Source organism: Pelophylax lessonae, assembly GCF_965119305.1.
Source record: "Pelophylax lessonae genome assembly, chromosome: 1".
NCBI classification, from domain to species: Eukaryota; Metazoa; Chordata; class Amphibia; order Anura; family Ranidae; genus Pelophylax; species Pelophylax lessonae.
This window is the reverse complement of record NC_138768.1, coordinates 598,135,957-598,155,101: the sequence shown is the minus strand read 5'-3', so window position 1 is coordinate 598,155,101 and position 19,145 is coordinate 598,135,957. Positions and strand designations below refer to the sequence as shown.

General features: G+C 41.3%; 1 protein-coding gene across 1 annotated transcript in view; it reads left to right on the top strand.

Moving 5' to 3' along the window:
- Positions 1–19,145, top strand: part of EMCN (endomucin) — a gene marked incomplete at its 3' end in the record, with an annotated part of 222,723 nt that overhangs the window by 131,846 nt on the left and 71,732 nt on the right. Inside the window, exons 5-6 of the mRNA XM_082243550.1 lie at positions 9,732–9,833; positions 16,521–16,592. Coding sequence (XP_082099676.1) covers positions 9,732–9,833; positions 16,521–16,592 — 174 coding nt within the window. The remainder of the gene's footprint in view (positions 1–9,731; positions 9,834–16,520; positions 16,593–19,145) is intronic.

Sequence of the window (19,145 nt, the reverse complement as noted above, 5' to 3'; positions counted from 1 at the left end):
AGGGACGTAACCACAAAGCACGTTTGGCCGTGACAGAAAAGAGCATGACCCGCGCCACCAGGCAAATGATATCAATGGAAGCCTCTCCCAAAAAGGCCGTTGCCAACTTTAGTTCATACACAGCCAAGTTTCTGGCTGCTTCCTCTGAGACACTTTGCAGTGTGGTCTCCACGTTATCTACCCAAGCCTCCATAGCTTTGGATGTGGCTGCTAGGGCCAGGGCTGGCTTGCAGGTCATACCAGCTAACAGATAGATCTTTTTGAGATCCGTATCAATTTTTCTGTCCAGACCATCTTTAAATGAGACGGAATCCTCCAAAGGCAGGGTAACGTGTTTGACTAGCCTCATTAAGGCTGCGTCAATTGTAGGTGCCGAATCAAGATGTTTCACTTTGTCGGTCTTAAAAGGATATAACCTGGAAAACTTGGACGATAAGGAATTCTTTCTTTCAACTCCTTGCCATTCGTCTGTAATGATTTCCCCCAGCTCACTCAGAAAAGGGAAATGATCCCGTTCTTTCTTGAGGTGTTTAAAGTATTTCTTCTGTTTTGCTGGGGAATCTGCTGGCTCTTCCCATTTTAACGCCTCTTTTACCGCTCTCACCAGCGGAGAGATCATGGCAAAATCAAAGCCTGAACTTTGGTCTTCTAGGTCATCCTCACTTTCAGAGGAATCCGAGAAGCGACTTGGCTGGGAAGTGCCTGGCTCCACATCTTCCCTCTGAGGGGGAACTGGAGTATCAGCTGTATGACCAGACAGCCGGCTGGGATCCCAATCCCTTAGGGATTCTTGCACGATCCGCCTGACCAGGGTTTCCACTGGTTGATCTGGGACCTGTTTTTCCTTGATTGCCCGAGAATAGCAGGCATCACACAAGGATCTATCCTCAGGGACTACAGCCCTACAACCCCAGCAAGATTTGCGTGCGGGGCAGTCAGTATGGCGGGAAGACCGGCTTGGACAATCTTCATGGCGCCTAGACCTAGACCTGGATCTACGGTGCCTGGATTTGGATGATGCATGGTGATGGCCTGAAGGTGATCTATCCTTTGATCCTGATGCAGGACGTTGGTCAGACCTAAATGGGCTGAAAAACAAAGGAAAGAAAGCTCAGGCTACAGTAAGCCAGCTGGCAGACAAGCGAGAGTTTAAAGCTAAAAACTCACCTGTTGCGCAGGGACTGGCCACCGGGGGGGGGCGGTGAGGTATCCATTGCAAATCACAGCGAGAAAACCTGCAATAGGAAGGATGTAAGAACTCAATCTTACCTTCCCATAGTCGCCCTTCCCCTCCCCCATTCAAGCAGGACGGACCCAGCACAGGACTTACCAAACACAGGCAGAGACACAGCGTGGGGAGGCCGCCGCAAAAGCCCACAGACATCCCAAGAATGACAGCTCCATCAGCTGTTTAAATTTCCCGGGAGCCGTAAGGCCACGCCCCCCGACGCCACCGCGTCATGGAGGACCAAAAATGGCGTGCGCTCATGCGCAGACCACTTGGAAACCAAGCCTCACACTGAACACCCAACTAGGATTCAGTAGGCAGGGGGAGGAGCCGAGAGCGACGGTCTGGAACGCAGGAGCGCTCCAGCCGCCATACTAACCAGGAAGCAAAACTATACAAAATATAAAAGTAAGCAATACATTACCACCAACACCGACAGAAGGACCTGGAACGCTCCTCAACCGGAGACTGGCGTGTGCATCAGGGCATAAGGGCCTCCCGCTAGTAGCAAGGACGTTTGGCCAAGCGATGCAGCCCACCTCTCATTCAGGATTTACGGCATCTTCCGGCATCATTTCAAATTGCCCGGGTCCACCCAGTAGTACTGAGATTGCTGGACTAAGGTAGAAAGGCATCATCCAGGAAAGCCACACGCCACCAGGTATGTAAGAAAAATGCATCCTATAAGGTAAGACTTCTCTTGCGGAAGGAGGACAAAAAAGGAACACGGCTCCTGGCTCGGAGCAAAAATTTATGGGAGTGGGGTCCTATAGGGTAGGAGAGGAAGCGGAGCCTACCCATACGTGTGCTGCCATGGAGTTCTATCAGGAAATATTGTTTTTCTTTCAGAATTGTCGCTCATTTTTTTGTGCATAGCGCAAAAAAATAAAAATCGCAGAGGTGATAAAATACCACCAAAAGAAAAGAAAGCTCTATTTGTGGGAAAAAAAGGATGTCAATTTTGTTTGGGTACAGCGTCGCACAACGGTGCAAGTTAAGGTCACGCAGTGCCAAGTTGAAAAAAGTGGTCTGGTGATTAAGGGGGCAATTCCTTCCGGTCTTAAAGTGGTTAAATAAACTCCATGGTGTAAACAAAGGTTTTTTTTCAAGAGGTGTAACTATATAACCAAATAGTCTTGCTCTTCAGCTTATTGCTCAGTCCTATTACAGTATATGTGCCATTGAATTGTAAGATTGTACTTTCATGAGTGTTTATTCTACCATAGTAATGACAGTTGCAGCAGGATGGATCATAATGATGCACTCTCTTCCTACTTGCTAATTTCATCATAAACTGAATGTTTTGCTTTTCTGTGGGAAAAAAAAAAAGATGTACTGATATAACAAGCCTTCAGCCTAGCAGTGCAATGTATTTGTAATGCTCTAGACCTCTTACTCTCTTGATTTTCACATAATTGGTACCTTCTGTCATGCAACTGCTAAATAACTTCATTTAATTGCCTGGATCCGAGATATGTCAATATGGAACATTATCTGCTGGTTAGGGCAGTTGTTCTTTTTTCTGTGACATGGAGTGACATTGCAAGGCAACATCAAGTAGTCATGTTGTCCAATGTGCTGTTGTAATGGGAGACTTGCATTTCTATGCATAAAGACTTTCAAGGATATCAGCAATGCTTGCGTATTATTACAGTCTGCATCGTGCCAGAGCTTTTATGTGTCTGTGTCTGGACTTTAATGCTGGCAGAAAACTAATGAGGATACCTCCAGCCAGCAAACGTAATTGCTGCAGAGAAAATTGTGCTGCAAATAGGCTGGCATCTTGGAATGTATACTGCAATATATATATATATATATATATATATATATATATATATATATATATATATAATTTTTATATAAACATCAAACAGCAGACTCAGCAGAAAACAAGATTCTGTTCTATACTGTATGATGAATGATGATTACATTTCTCTTCAATCACAATCTGGCTTAACCACTTTAAGACCAGAAGGATTTGCCCCCTTAATGACCAGGCCACTTTTTTCAACTTGGCACTGCATGACTTTAACGGACAATTGTGAGCTCATGCGATGCTGTACCCAAATGAAATTTAGGTCCTTTATTTCCCACAAATAGAGCTTTCTTGTTGTGGTATTTGATCACCTGTGCGAGTTTTTTAATTTTTTTGCGCTATAAACAAAAAAAGAGCGACAATTCTAAAAAAAAAAAAAAAAAAAAAAACAATATTTGTCACATTCTGCTATATGGCATTCCCCAAAAAAAAATTAAAAATCCAATAAACATTTTAGGCCAATTTTGTTTTTTGCTACATATTTTTGGTAAAACAAATCGCAATAAGCATATTTTAATTGGTTTGCGCAAAAGTTATTGTGTCTACTAACTACGGAAAGATTTATGTCATTTTTATTGTTTTTTTTTTTACTAGTAATGGCGGCGATCTGCGATTTATTACGGGACTGCGGCATTGCGGTGGACAGATTGGACCCCTGACTGACATTTTTGAAACTTTTGGGGGGGCCAGTGACATTAGTACAGTAATCAGTGTTAAAAATATGCACTGTTACTGTAATAATGACACTGGCAGGGAGGGGCTTAACAGTGTGGGTGATCAATGGGTTAAATGTGTACCTAGGGGCGTGTTTCTAACTGTTGGTGGGCGTGGCTTGTGGAATGACCATAGAGACATGTGATCCTATATAGAATCGCAGGGGCTCCATGATCATTCCAGGGAGAAGAATGGTCAGCTGTGTTTACAACTCTCTCAGCGGGGAATGATCGTGGGTGTCAGGCGGCATCGGCTTCCCTGCTGATGATCGGGCGGGAGGGCTCGCCCCCTAGCTCCCACCAAGCGAACGACGTAGCCCTACGTCGGTTTGCCTGGGAGAGCCCCACTGCTGCAGTAAATATGCAGTAAATGGTCGGCAAGTGGTTAAAGTACAGCTCTACATTTTCCACTTTTGCAGCAAATATTATATATATATATATATATATATATATATATATATATATGTATACATGTTTAATTGGTGATTATGAGCTATAGTAATTCTTTATCTTTTTACAGGCCATGTAATGAGAAAGTTTAGTTAGCTCTCTAGGATAACTGTGCACACCTTGAGTGTCAAAAATGTCAGTCAAGGGTCCAATCTGTCCGCCGCAATGTCGCAGTCCCACAAAAAAAATCGCAGATCGCCGCCATTACTCGTTAAAAAAAAACACCAAAAATGACAGAAATCTTTCCCTTAGTTAGTAAACGCAATAACTTTTGCGCAAACCAATCAAAATACGCTTATTGCGATTTTTTTTTTTTTACCAAAAATATGTAGCAGAAAACAAATTGGCCTAAAATTATAAAAAATTTTCATTTTTACATTTTCATATAAAAAAATGTGAAAGATATTGTTATTTTTTCAAAATTGTAGCTCTTTTTTTGTTTATAGCGCAAAAAGTAAAAATTGTACAGGTGATCAAATACCACCAAAAGAAAGCTCTATTTGTGGGAAAAAAAGGACGTACATTTCATTTGGGTATGGCGTTGCATGACCGCGCAATTGTCAGTTAAATTTGCACAGTGCCGAATCGCAAAAAGTGGCCCAGACATAAGACAGCAAAATCCTCCGGTGGTAAAGTGGTTAAAGGATAATGACAAACCCCTACAATGGATGGCATACACTACAGTGCAAAAGTTTTGGGCTGGTGTAAAAAAAAAATGCTGTAAATTAAGAATGTTTTCAGAAATAGAAATTAATAATTAACAACATGGAAAGTAAAAGAACAGAAGAGAAATGAAAATCGCATCAATGGGGGGGGGGGGGGGGTATTTTCTAAAACTGGAGAGTGCAAAATCTTGTGCAACTCTGCATAGAATCCAATCCGCATCCAGGTTTTATTACCAAAACTTAATTGAACAAGCTGAAGTTGGAAGCTGATTGGCTACCATACCAAGCTACACCAGATTCTGAGTGCACTAGTTTTAGTAAATCTACTTTGCCTTCAACACAGCATTAATTCAATCAATGTTCTGGTTCTTTAAGTTACCTACATTAAAATAATGAATATAAATTAGCCACAAAAATCAGTTAGACCTTGTTTAAGTGACATTGAAAACCTTGTTTAATGCTTCTCAACCGCTAGAAAAGTACAGGAGAACTGGTGGCAGAACAGTGCCTGAACAGGTTACACAAGGGAAGCAGACCTGCCATAAGTTACTAAAGCCTTGCAGATTAATATTAAGGTACATATTTAATATCACATTTCAGCAAAAAAGATCGAATATAACATTTATAATTTTGGTATACTTTAACTAGCTTTAACTATTAATGGCACCTGGAGTGTGTATAGCAGTTGGAGACAACCATTTAGATGTTGGTGACCTCAAGTGTTGCTCCTGTCTCCTTTGATGGCTGCAGTTCACATTTCTCCCAATTTGCTTATTATTAAAACACATAAGTAATAGTATTGTTCCCTTTTAAGAATGATTACTATGCAGTTGATTTGAGATGGTCTTTGCAGAACATTGCATCTCTAAATCTACTGACTCTAAAGCAATAAAGGGCTTTCTATTGTTTCTGTTCTTCAGACCACTGCTATAGCTCCGCTGACAGAACAACAGAACAAATGCTAGGGGTGCTTACACTCTTATTTATTTTGATGCTTTTCTTTATCCGCCGGCAAAAAAATTCTTGCTAAGTCACAGCAAAGTTAATTTTATTATTTTTCATAGCCTTATATGTGTCTCAGATTTGCCAATCAATATTGTTTTATTAATAATCATCTGAATGTTACAGAAATTAATAATGTTTTCAGGCTAACTACATAAAAAGAAATCAGAAAAAAAGACTAAATAAAAATATGCTGAGGAGGACATTTAAACACAGTGCATAAAAATGTATGTCAAACTTCAGAAGCCCTGGCAATATTTAAGTAGCCTGCGGCTTATTGAAACTTTTCAAGCGTGTGCTATACAATACCATTTCTAGGAATCTCTTCCTTCCTTAACCACCTAAGGATGAAGATTTTGCTGCCTAATGACCAGGCCCTATTTTGCAATTTGGCACTGCGTTACTTTAATGGACAATTGCGCGACAATTGTCGTGCAGTGCTGTACCCAAATAAAATTGACGTCCTTTTTTACCACAAATAGAGCTTTCTTTTGGTGGTATTTGATCACAAGTGCGATTTAAATTTTTTGCGCTATAAACAAAAAAATGAGACAATTTAAAAAAATATATATATATTTTTCACATTCTGCTATATAACATTCCCAAAAAAAAAAAGTAAAAATCTAAAGTTTTTTAACATCTTAGGCCAATTTGTTTTCTGCTACATATTTTTGGTAAAAAAAAAAAAAATCGCAGTAAGCGTATTTTGATTGGTTTGCGCAAAATTTATTGCGTCTACTAACTATGGGAAATATTTATGTCATTTTTATTGTTTTTTTTTTTTACTAGTAATGGCGGCCATCTGCGATTTTTAGCAGGACTGCGACATTGCGGCAGACAGATCGGACCCCTAACTGACATTTTTGACACTTTTGGGGGTACCAGTGACATTACTACATTAATCAGTGCTAAAAATATGCACTGTTACTGTAATAATGCCATTGGCAGGGAAGGGGTTAATACTATTAGTAATCAAGGGGTTAAATGTAAGCCTAGGAGAGTGATTCTAACTGTGGGGGGGTTGGGCTTGTGAGATCATCACAGAGACATGTGATCCTATATAGCAGGATCACATAGCCTCTGTGATCACTTCAGGGAGAAGTACGGACGGCTGTGTTTACATCAGCTGTCCGTCCTTCTCTGTAAGCAGGGGGAGATCGCGAGTGGCCGGCCTGTCACACGCACTGGCTCCCGGCTGACGAGCGGGGTCGGGAGTGCGCTGGCGGCGGCGCGTGGTCGCCCCCTAGAGTCTCCTGAGCGAGCGATGTAGTACTACGTCGGTTTGTCCAGGAGCAGTCGCCTGCTGCAGTAAATCTGCGGTGGGCGGTCGTCAAGTGGTTAAAGAGTCTCTGTCAGACTCTAAAAAAATCAGACCTGTATTACACTTAAGCAGTAGAGCCATTAAACTCACCTCTAGTGGCCAATGCCACCTACCCCATGCTAATGGATGTGGTAAGAAATAATAAATAAACTACGTGAAATAGTGAATGTTGTAGGTGAGGTTGCTGCTCCTTTAACCGCTTGCCGACCGCCGCAAGTACATATACTGCGGCAGTCAGCCCCGGCCAGGCAAAGTGACGTATATATATGTCACTAGCCTGTCACCGGCTTGTGAGCCAATAGCGGGTGAGCGCGCGCCCGCTGAGGCGCGCACCCGCCCCGGCTCATTCACTGAGGAGTCCGTGCATGTGACCGGCGGACCCGATGTCCGCCGGTCACACTGCGATCGTCGGTAGAGAGGGAGAAAGGCAGGCGGCTAATGTAAACAAGCCGCCTGTCATTCTCCCGTGTAAAAATGGAGATCAGAAGGTTCTACTATGTAGGACCGTTGATCTCTGTTTTTACAGTAGTAGCCATGTCCCATGACAGTTATATATGTATAGCACTGATTACTGCAGTAATGTCACTGGTAACCCCAAAAGTGTCAAAAATGTCAGTCAAGGGTCCGATCTGTCCGCCGCAATGTTGCAGTACCGCAAAAAAAATCGCAGATCGCCGCCATTACTCGTTAAAAAAAAACACCAAAAATTACAAAAATCTTTCCCTTTGTTAGTAAACGCGATAACTTTTGCGCAAACCAATCAAAATACGCTTCTTGAGATTTTTTTTACCAAACATATGTAGCATAAAACAAATTGGCCCGAAAATGTTAAAAAAATTTGATTTTTACATTTTTTTTGGGGAATTTCATATAAAAAAATGTGAAAAATATTGTTATTTTTGCAAAATTGACGCTATTTTTTTTGTTTATAGCGCATGATCAAAAAATCGCACAGGTGATCAAATACCACCAAAAGAAAGCTCTGTTTGTGGGAAAAAAAGGATGTCAAATTTGTTTAGGTACAGCGTTGCACGACCGCGCAATTGTCCGTTAAATTCACGCAGTAAAAAATCGCAAAAAAAACCCTGGTCAGGAAGGGTGTAAAATCTTCCGGGGCTTAAGTGGTTAAAAGGTGTAGTGCCTTAAATCATATATATGTGTAAAAAGGGCGCTTCCACTATGAAAACCTAATAAGTATAAACATTAGCATAAACATATATATATATATATATACATATATATATACACACACAATGTCAAAGTTCAAAAATCAATAGAAGTAAAAATCAAAATAAAAAAAAGTCCATTATATAGGTGAGAATTATTGCAGTTCTATCATATTTAAAGTGCTGCTGAGGTGCCAAATGTTGTAAACAAAATTGGTGCAATCCCCCTCTGCCAATATTGGTGCAGTCCCCCTGGTGCCAAATGCTTTAAACAAAATTGGTGCAGGGAAGTATAATAAGGGTGTACCAAAATGGAGCATGGCATGGAGATTGAAGCCAGATACACCTGGAAAGGAGATAAAAGGAAGAGGATGTGATATCAGAAAACAGGAAGGAAGTTAGAAATGAATGGGAATCAGGTGTCGTAAGGAGGCATTGGACTATATATAATGGACATTTTACACCACGCTGTGATAGCCTTTGATAACATCCTGTGGGAGGGACGAATCCCGTCAGGTGACCACGGGTGGTGACACGCAAGTGGCGGCGTACTTCCAGTTCCTTGTTTTATGCTTGTTTTACCTTGTACAAAAGTGAGTGCAATATTGTGTTTTTAGTATTATTTTAATAAACGGAATTACCCTATATATTCCTCCTCTCTTCTGGCATTATACTATACATGAAGGAAATCCGCACCCACAAAGAAGGAGCTTGGTTGAGGGACTGCTAATCCCAGCATCTGAGATGTTTTGCAAAGCACACATGACTTCTGGTATGGGAGTCTATGGCAGCTGGTGAGTGAGTGGGCACACAGGAGGGGGACTGCCTGCACCAATTTTGTGTACAGCATTTGGCAACTCAGCACTTTAAATATGATGGAACGGCAATAATTCTCACCTATATAATGGACTTTTATTGATTTTGACTTCTATCGATTTTTGAACTTTGACATTGTGTGTATGAGTTTATGCTACCGTTTACAAATATTAGGTTTTCATAGTGGGAGGGCCCTTTTTCACATATAAATGCCACCTATCTCCCTCTGTTCCAGTGCTACAACCCTCTATCAGTGTCCTTGGCATTCAACACTTCTGGGAATGCTGGATGCTTGTGTCTTCCTGTAGTGCAAAATTCTTCGACCCCTGTGTCACTACAGAAGAGGTAGGGGACATCGCCCTTTGTGAGTATAATGGCTCTTCTCTTGTAGGTATGACTTTATTTTTGGAAAGAATATCTATAAAATTTTAAAAATGTTATAACAAATCATGTGTGCCAAGTAGGTGCTTGCATGCATTCATATCTCTGTACTTGTGTCAAGTCTTATATTTACTTGATTCGATTTAAGATATGTTCTCTTACTACCTCCACAGAGGGGATTCCCGGAATCTCAAATTCAACTGGCTTGAACAAAAATGTAAATGATTCTATTGTTGCTTCTGACACAGCATCACCTGCACCACCACGTAAAGAAGGTAAGTGATAATAGCAAACTAGATAGGAATTAACATCCAGTCTACAAAAAGTGAAACTGGAATGTGTTCAGAATGCATTCATATGTCCAGCCCTTCCCTGAACAAACCATGAAAATTATGCAATTTTATCTAAATCTAATGGTCAGTAAGTCAGGACAGTTCTTTCAAAGTTAAAGCTAAACTCTGAGGAAAATGTGAAAACTCCCCTTGCAGTGGGGATAATCCATAATTGCTTGGGTATGTTTTTTCTACAAAAGTCCTTGTTCATCTCAATGACAAAGAGAAACTTGGAGAGTTAGGAATTTGAATTATCAGTTCAATCATCTCACTCATCACTATCACAAAGAATCAATAAAGCTGAGCTCCAGGCTAAATACACAGTTGAAATGCAGCCTGAGCACTGTTTCCCCAGTCAACAAATGTATTACTATGTGTAGCCAGTATTCTAATCCAGTCACCTTTGCCGGACTGATCCTTGATCCCTAACTTCCACTAAAGTTGCAGCACAGCTTTATGGGGAATACTGGTCAAAACATAACCACATCAGCCAATTGGGTCAATAAGCTGCAGCCTACTGGTAAGGTCAGATCACTCTCCTATTCTATCAACATGTTACCTGATAGCACTGATACACTGACGTAGAATCTGATTGGCTTCTATTGCTAGCCCTCCCTTTTCCAGAGTAATGATTTTAACAGACTGTTATCACATCAAAAAATTGTTACACCTAATACAAACTCTTCCATACAATCCCCTATTCTTAAAAAAAAAAAAAAAAAGGAGAGAAGGAAGGAGGGGGGGGGGGTTGTTTCTGAGTTTCGAGTGCTATGACATAATTAAATTCCCGATTACCCTGTAGACAAAGTTCCACAAACGAAAGAGAAAAGTGTAACCTCTTCCTTTCACAAGATACGGGGCTACGGACTCCTATTCGCTATACTATAATTGATCCATGGTTCCCATTTAACAAAAAACTCTTCAGATCTATTACTATTGGCACAGACACATTTCTCATCTTCCATAATTTAGTTTACCTATTTTGCCCAGTGTTCTATAGTAGGAATGTGTGGCTTTGTCCAATAGACTGGAATTATCCCTTTGGATGCATCTAATAGGTGTGGGACTATACTTTTCTTATATGCCCTGGTGGAACTTTGGGTACCATGAAAGAGCCATTGCACAGAGTCATCCCTATTTAAGGCCATTGTTATTTTAGAAATTAAATTCCTAAGCTCGCCCAGCATGGCCTAATCTTGGGGTATTCCCACCATTTGAGAGCCTTGTTGCCTTCAGCCCCGCCAACATCTATCTGAGACTGAGGGATATGGAGCAGCCAATATCTTCGGGACCCTGTACAACCTAGATAAATGTTTATAATTTGTCTCCTGTATTTTAATGCTTATCGAAGATGTGTGTGCCAATCTTAACACATTCCGTTTCTGTAAATCTGTTTCCCACTCCCCAAAAAATCGAGGGCCTGTGGAGACACCACAATTTATGAGAAATAGAGAGCAAGCCGCTGTTAGTAAGCTGTTTATGCCACAGAGATTCAAAATCAGTGAGAGGTTCCGCCTTTCTGATCCCCTGTAGGTGAGCTGTGCAAAAATGCTGTAGTTGCTGATACCTCCAGGTATATATTGGAAAATCACCATATTCCTCTCTATGGTCTCTCAGTGGGTGTGGTCCCCCATTCCAGATAAAAATTGAGCCAGCTAGTGTCTCCGTTAGTCCCCCAGGTTTTAAAAAAAGACAGTGACTCACCCGAGGGAAACCAACAGAAACCATCAAACAGTAATATTATGGCACTTTTCCACTGCAAGTACCGGCTAGTACCGGCTCGGCTCTACTCGGCCCTGCTTGGCCTGGTTTGCTTTTCCACTGCTGGTACCGCATGGTATAGGGTTGGAACGGTTCGGTACGGTACGGTATAGGTTTGCTTTTCCACTAAAGCAGTACTAAATTTAAGTGGGTGGGATAACAACAGGGTGGGTGGGATTCTCTGACCAATCAGTGGCTAGTAGTGACTGCATGCAAAGGATTGTGGGATATGGTACCAGTTTGGTACCTGTTGGAACCACAATCGAGTAGGTACTGTTTTTTCAGGGCCGTACCGTACCGTACTGTTCGGTTCCATGCAGTGGAAAAGCAAACCTATACCATACCGTACCGAACCGTTCCGACCCTATACCATGCGGTACCAGCAGTGGAAAAGCACAAAAGGGTGCCGAACCGGTACGGTTCCATGCAGTGGAAAAGCGCCATTAGAGATATTTTTGAGGAGAGAGATTCTTGATTGTTTACTGAGTCCCAGAGCTTCAAGGTGTGGATAATAAGAGAGGAGACAGTTTTTGAATGCCCTCTCTATGGGTACGGGACCCATGGAGCTTGAGCTAAATTGCTGCCAATGTATTTTCTAGAGTCACAAGAGGCCTTTTGATTAGTATGGTGTCCCCTACTGAGAATTCTGTTTAAGGCAATTGTTCCATAATAATTCCTCAAGTTGGGTAGACCTAATCCCCCATCCACTTTGGACCTCGTAAGAATATGGTATGCAAGTCTAGGTTTAGTCTTTTGCCATACAAACTCTGTATAAATCCGATAAACATTAACACAAAATGCGTTTGGGTGTCGAATAGGAATCATCTGCATTGTAAATAAAACTTTTGGGAGCGCCCCCAACTTTAAAGTATTAACTTTTCCTAACCAAGAGAGGGTAGCTCTATCCCAATCTACTAGATTTCCCTTGATTTTTTGAAGGAGTGGGATATAATTTTCTTCATATAACTTTGATAGATCTGCTGTCAAATTGATACCTAATAAATCTTATGTTCCATATGAAAGAGAAAGACTGCTATCAATTGGGGTATATATAGATAGCAAGATTTCAGATTTATTTTAATTTAGGCCTGTCAATTCCTTTAGGCCTGTCATTAAAATAGGTAACATTAGTAATGGGTCAGAAATAAAAAAATAGGATATGTGGAAAGTTTATGCTCTGCAAAGCCCACTTTAAACCCATGAATAATAGGGTTTTCTCTTATTTTATATAGCAATGCTTCTATAACAAGTGCGAAAAACAGGGGTGACAATGAACACTCCTGCCTAGTCCCATTCTTTATTTCAAAGAGGAGGGGGGGGGGGGGGAGAGGACGCCTTGACCTTCACCCTGGCCAAAGTTTTTCCATACAGGGCCATAATCCAGCCTAGCATTTTTGGCCCCAGGCCCACAGTAACCAAAACCTCCTCAAGAAATACCCAGTCTACCCTCTCGAACGCTTTCTCAGCGTCTGTGGGCAGGAGTAGACTGGGCATTCGTTTTTTTTGCAGGGAAGCCCAGTGAATCAAATGCAGAGCTCTTATTGAATTATCTCTGGCTTCCCTGCCCTTAATGAACCCAGTATGATCAGGGTCAATCAGGGTTGGTAGATAAGGTTGCAGCCTAGAAGCCAGAACCTCTGATAATATTTTTATATCTAAATTTAAGAGATATTGGACGGTAGCTCGTACATAAAGTAGGGTCCTTGCCTTCTTTAGGGATTACTGTTATATAAGCCATAAGGGCCTCTGGTAAAATGCCATTAGGATTGGTCAATGAATTAAAGTAATTCCGCATATGCGGGAATAGAAGCTGCATAAATTTCCCATAATATGTACTAATGAATCTGTCTGGTTCAGGGCTCTTCCCTTTAGGTAGGTTATTGATAATATTCTCCAGTACTTCCTTCAAGAAAAATAATTTTTAATGAACACACAACTGCATTATTTTGTGCTTTGTTAAGCTAAGTGTTTGTTACCCCAACATTTCATATTCCTCCTGATGTAAGTCTGCTGTACCATGTACTTGTATGAAAAAGTATCCTGTTCTCTTTGTATTGCTTCCTTTATGTTAAAGCCCTGATGTTCCTTAAAGTCCCTCTGCTTTCCTATTAAAAACTTACCACACTAGGCAGAAGAATACATAATGGTCAGTTCTCTAGATGTGCTGGGAACTCAGCCTGCTCCCCTTCAATGATGGGACTTGTCCTGACATGCCCCCCTGTACAGCCATTCTCTGGGAAGATCAGTGTACACTACTCCAATGATCAGACTTGTCCTAACATGCCCCTGCTAAACAGCCATTCACTGGGAAGCTCAGTGTAGTGGTGCTTCTCCTCCCCCCACCTCCTATGCAGCTAGGAAGGTGATCACTTACAAAAAAAGGAAAGAAAGTATTTATAATGTTTTTTTTTTTTTTTTTTATACCTATACACACATGTTTTGCCTAACTTTTTTATTTTAAACTGAATGGGTTGTTTTACAAGGTGATTGATTACAATCACATCCAGGCAAGCAGCTCAATCTACTGATGAAATATATTTATGTTAAACTTGTCAAAATATTCACCATCCAATTCTGAGAATAAACAACCCTGCCACAGAGCATAGTCCTGTCTGGAAGGGCAGGGGGCATGATTTGTCTCTGCTGCCTATACATGTGTTGACCCTGGCCCAGCCTGTGACTGGAGAGTAAAATGGAAGGCAGCAGACTAAAATGTACCTAAAGGCCCGTACACACGTACCGATCGTCGGCATACAAACGTCGGTGGACGAAGGATCTGCCGATTGTACGTGTGTTAGTATGGTGCCTCCGACAGATGTCTGCGCACAATCCGCGGACAAAAGTCTTTCGTGCAAACATGAAAATATTTGTATGCCGACACCAGAACGGACGATTGTTCGCCTGTCAGTACAGAATTCGGCCGACAGACCGCAGATTTGCAAGACTGGGCATGCTCAGAAAATAGAAAACACAGGGAAAGTTAACCATTACATGACATCACTTCTGCAGTCGGCGGACAAAATTCTTGTGCTGTCCTTGTGCTGTCTTTGCACTTTTCAGCAGACACCGACATCCCGGGGAGAAAAGAGGAACATTTGTAAGCCGACCATCGGTACGTGTGTACGGGGCTTTACTCTCCTCTCTATTTGCATCCTCCTTGTTAGAACGTGAACACTAGTGCACAACTAACTGGCCACTTTGGGCTACTTCTCCCTCTCATAGTCTGCACTGCATTTCAAGTGTTTGTAAAAGTTGAAATTCACAAACGTAAACTGTTTGCATTAAAATACATACATGTAATGATGCATTAACAATTACAGAGCTACAGAAATGACTTTTTGTTTTAATACTGTATCTGTTTGGAGTTTGGGAATACGGAGAGAGAGCAAGAATAACAAGATTGGCGCTTTGTATTTTTTTATATCTCTTTAAAGTGATACTAAAGTCTTGTTGTTTTTTTTGCTTAAAAATAACAAACATGTTATACTTACCTGCTCTGTGTAATAGTTTTGCATAGAGCAGCCCAGATCCTCCTTTTCTCGCATCCCTGGCTAGAGCTCCTGGCCCCTCCCTCCTGTTGAGTGCCCCCACAGCAAGCAGCTTGCTATGGGGGCACCCAAGACGCAGCTACGCGTGTCCATTCAGACACGGAGCCACGGCTAGGCCCCACCCCTCTCTCCTCATTGGCTCACTGACTTTAATTGGCAGCAGCGGGAGCCGGTCCTGCAACATCGCTGGATAGAGATGGGCTCAGGTAGCCTTTACAATTACTTTAACCGCTTCCTGTCTTGTAAGTGTAGATAAATGGCCAGACGGGAACTTTGCCAATGTGGATGGACCTTCTGATACTTCCTGAATGTTTTTAGCTTCTTTCCACATTTTCCAAAAATGCCTTTCAGAAAATTCCTTTGAGTGTTTGCTTTCCAAAATGGGGTCATTTTGTGTGTGTTTTTCCCCTGTCCTGGCACTTCAGAGACTCAAGACACATGATAGGTAGTCAGGAAATGATATGCATGTTCCTTGGATTTTAGGCCCCTCTATGCATCTAGGCTGTGAAAAAGTTTCCCACATATAGTATGGCCATATTTGGGAGGTGTAGCAGAATGTGTTTTGGGGTGTAATTGTAGGTATGCAACTTTGGGGAAAAAAATATTATTTCCAAAAAATTGTGACAAAAAATTACAACTTCAAAAACTCACCATACCTCTTACTGAATACCTTGGACTTTCTACTTTCCAAATAGGGGTCATTTGGGGGGTATTTGCACTGTTCTGGCATTTTAGGGCCTCAAGAAATGAGATAAGCAATCAATACATAAGGATTGATCAATTTTAAAATATACAGTATATACCATGGTTTGTAGACTCTATAGCTTTCACGCAGACTAAATATGCATATCAAAATATACACTGACTTGGGTTTTTTTTTACCAAAGAAATTTAGAAAAATACATTTTGGCCTAAATTTATGAACAAAAGATTATTTATTTGCAAAAATATATGACAAAAACTAAGAAAAATGTTTAGTTTTTTTTTCAAACTTTTTGGTATTTTTTCTTTTATGCAGCAAAAAATGAAAAATGCAGTAGTGACTAAATGCCACCAAATGACAACAAAGAAAGCTCTATCTCTCTAAAAAATGTTATAAAATAATTTTGGTACAGTGTTGCATGGCATGGAATAATTGTTATTCAAAATGTGACAACATTGAAATCTGAAAAATGGCCTGGACTGTAAGAGGGTGAAAAAGTCCGGACTTGAAGTGGTTAAAGAAGCATTATTTGTCTTATAGCAGTAAAATATTAGGGAAAAAAAAGCTATAAAGATAAGCTATAATGTAATGTAATGACAGTGCATGTAATCATTACAGATATGGTGGTGACTTTAGGGTATATAGAAGTTGTAAACTGGTCATTAAAAGCAATATGGAAGAAGTTGAAAAGTAAGTAAGGGGGCTCTCCCAACACAGACAAAGACAAAAATAAAAACCTGACAAAGGTTCTAAACCTTCGTGTACTCAAAAGACCAAGGACCCTGTTTGGGTTCATGATCCAGTTTGAGAGATCAACTGCTCTTATGATCAATTCTCAGTGGTTAGAAATTAGCCTTGGCTTTAGATTATTATAACATAAGTGTACATTTAGTTCTGTTTAGTTTGTTTTTTGTTTTTTTTGGCTCATTCAATAGTTTGAAGTAAACATATCTTCTGGTCATTTTACATAATACATATTACATATTAGTATATAGGTGAAGATGGCTGGTAAATTAAGCCTGACAGTACATATTGTATGTGAAGAATAGAAAATAATAATTTGGTGCAAACCAAAAAAGGGAACTGCGCAAACGGAGTGATATTTGACAACTCAAAATAAATTATATGTAAAACCAATCATATGTGAAAACAATAGAAGAATAAATAAATGATGGAATTCCTTCCACCTGCGAGCAGCAATAAAAACGTGAATAACGTATTGATATATAGTGAAAAGTGGATATTGCGCTCAGCAATACAACATAACAATAAAGTGCTAATGCATTCAAGTGGTATTCATTGCATAAATCAATTCATAAGTGTCCTTGCAATGGTGAATAACTAGGCAAATGTCCTTAAAGTGCTCGGTGCAATATGAATTGTCTCAGCAGCAAACTTGGACTTGATAAGAAGTGCCTTCACCAATCAACATCCACCCAGTGCTCAGATTAAATACTTCTTACCAGAAGAAGTTGACCCCTTAAGTTACAGGGGGTCACAACCAGCATGTGTCTCCACATAAGCTCCGGATTTTTCTTTCACTGTCTCCACATCAGGTGTAGTATGTGCCAGGGATCATCCCCTGATGACGTCAGCACGCCTGACGAAACGTGCGTCGTCATCAGGGATCATCCCCTGCTGACGTCAGCACGCCTGACGAAACGTGTGTCGGGAATGTGAGACCGTAGAGTTCCGGTGTGGTGGAGCGCAAATGCGGAAGCGGCGTACCATCCACCCGAATAGCTGATGATTTGTACTTGAAAGGCGCTTAATACACCGTTATGGAGTAAGTGCAATATTTTATATTAAAAACCTTCTAATTGACAGTAATACACTATTGGAGTATTCTTTATCTTTGCATTGTAATGTCCGGAGCCCCGGAGCTTCCTATGTTTACTGGCACATACTACATCTGATGTGGAGACAGTGAAGGAAAAATCCGGAGCTTATGTGGAGACACATGCTGGTTGTGACCCCCTGTAACTTAAGGGGTCAACTTCTTCTGGTAAGAAGTATTTAATCTGAGCACTGGGTGGATGTTGATTGGTGAAGGCACTTCTTATCAAGTCCAAGTTTGCTGCTGAGACAATTCATATTGCACCGAGCACTTTAAGGACATTTGCTTAGTTATTCACCATTGCAAGGACACTTATGAATTGATTTATGCAATGAATACCACTTGAATGCATTAGCACTTTATTGTTATGTTGTATTGCTGAGCGCAATATCCACTTTTCACTGTATGTGAAGAATGTTGTGCTTGCAAAACATTATGGATTCCTAAATTAATATTATGTTATTATTATTTTTTTTTTTACAAAATATCAAATTGTTGTTCCAGAAGCAACGACTTCAAGTATCCATGGTAAGCAAGGTAAGCAAATACATCTATTTATGTGGGCTTTTAAATTTCAGAAGAACTCCTTCTAAAATGCATTTTGGGTTGAGCACTTGGCCAAAGCTTGGTTTTTTAGGCCCCATGCACACAGGGCGTCAGAAACAACTAGCTTCAGAGCCACTTCTAATGCCAGGAAAAAGCAGCCTTCGGGTCTGGTATGGATTTTGAGGGGAACCCCACGCCGAAAAATCGGCATGGGGTCCCCCCAAAATCCATACCATACCCTTATTCGAGCATGCAGCCCGGCAGGTCAGGAAAGAGGAGGGGAAGAGCCAGCAGCCCCACCCCCTTCTGGACCATACCAGGCCACATGCCCTCAACATGTGGAGGTGGGGGCTTTGGGGCAGGAGGGGGCTCTGCACCCCCCACCCCAAAGCACCTAGTCCACATGTTGATGAGGACAAGGGCCTCTTCCCAACAACCCTGGGTGGTGGTTGTGGGAGTCTGCGGGCAGGAGGCTTATCGGAATCTGAAAGCCCCCTTTAACAAGGGTGCCCCCAGATCCAGCCCCCGCCCCCTATGTAAATGAGCATGGGGTACCCATTGTACCCCTACCCATTCACCCCCAAAAAGGCAGTATAGTGTAAATAATGACAAGAGACTATTTTGAGAAGTCCTTTATTAAAAATCTTCCTCCGATCTTCTCCTCCGGTCTCTTCCCCTCCGGTCTTCTTCCCCTCCGGTCTTCTTCCCTCCGATCTTCTTCCTCTGGTCTTCTCCCCTCCGATCTTCATCCTCTGGTCTTCTTCCTCCGGTCCTCCTCCTACGATGTCTCCCGTGATTATGCCGATGACACCATAAGAGGGCGGGGTCTCCGGGTGACATCACTGGGAGGCTATGCCCCC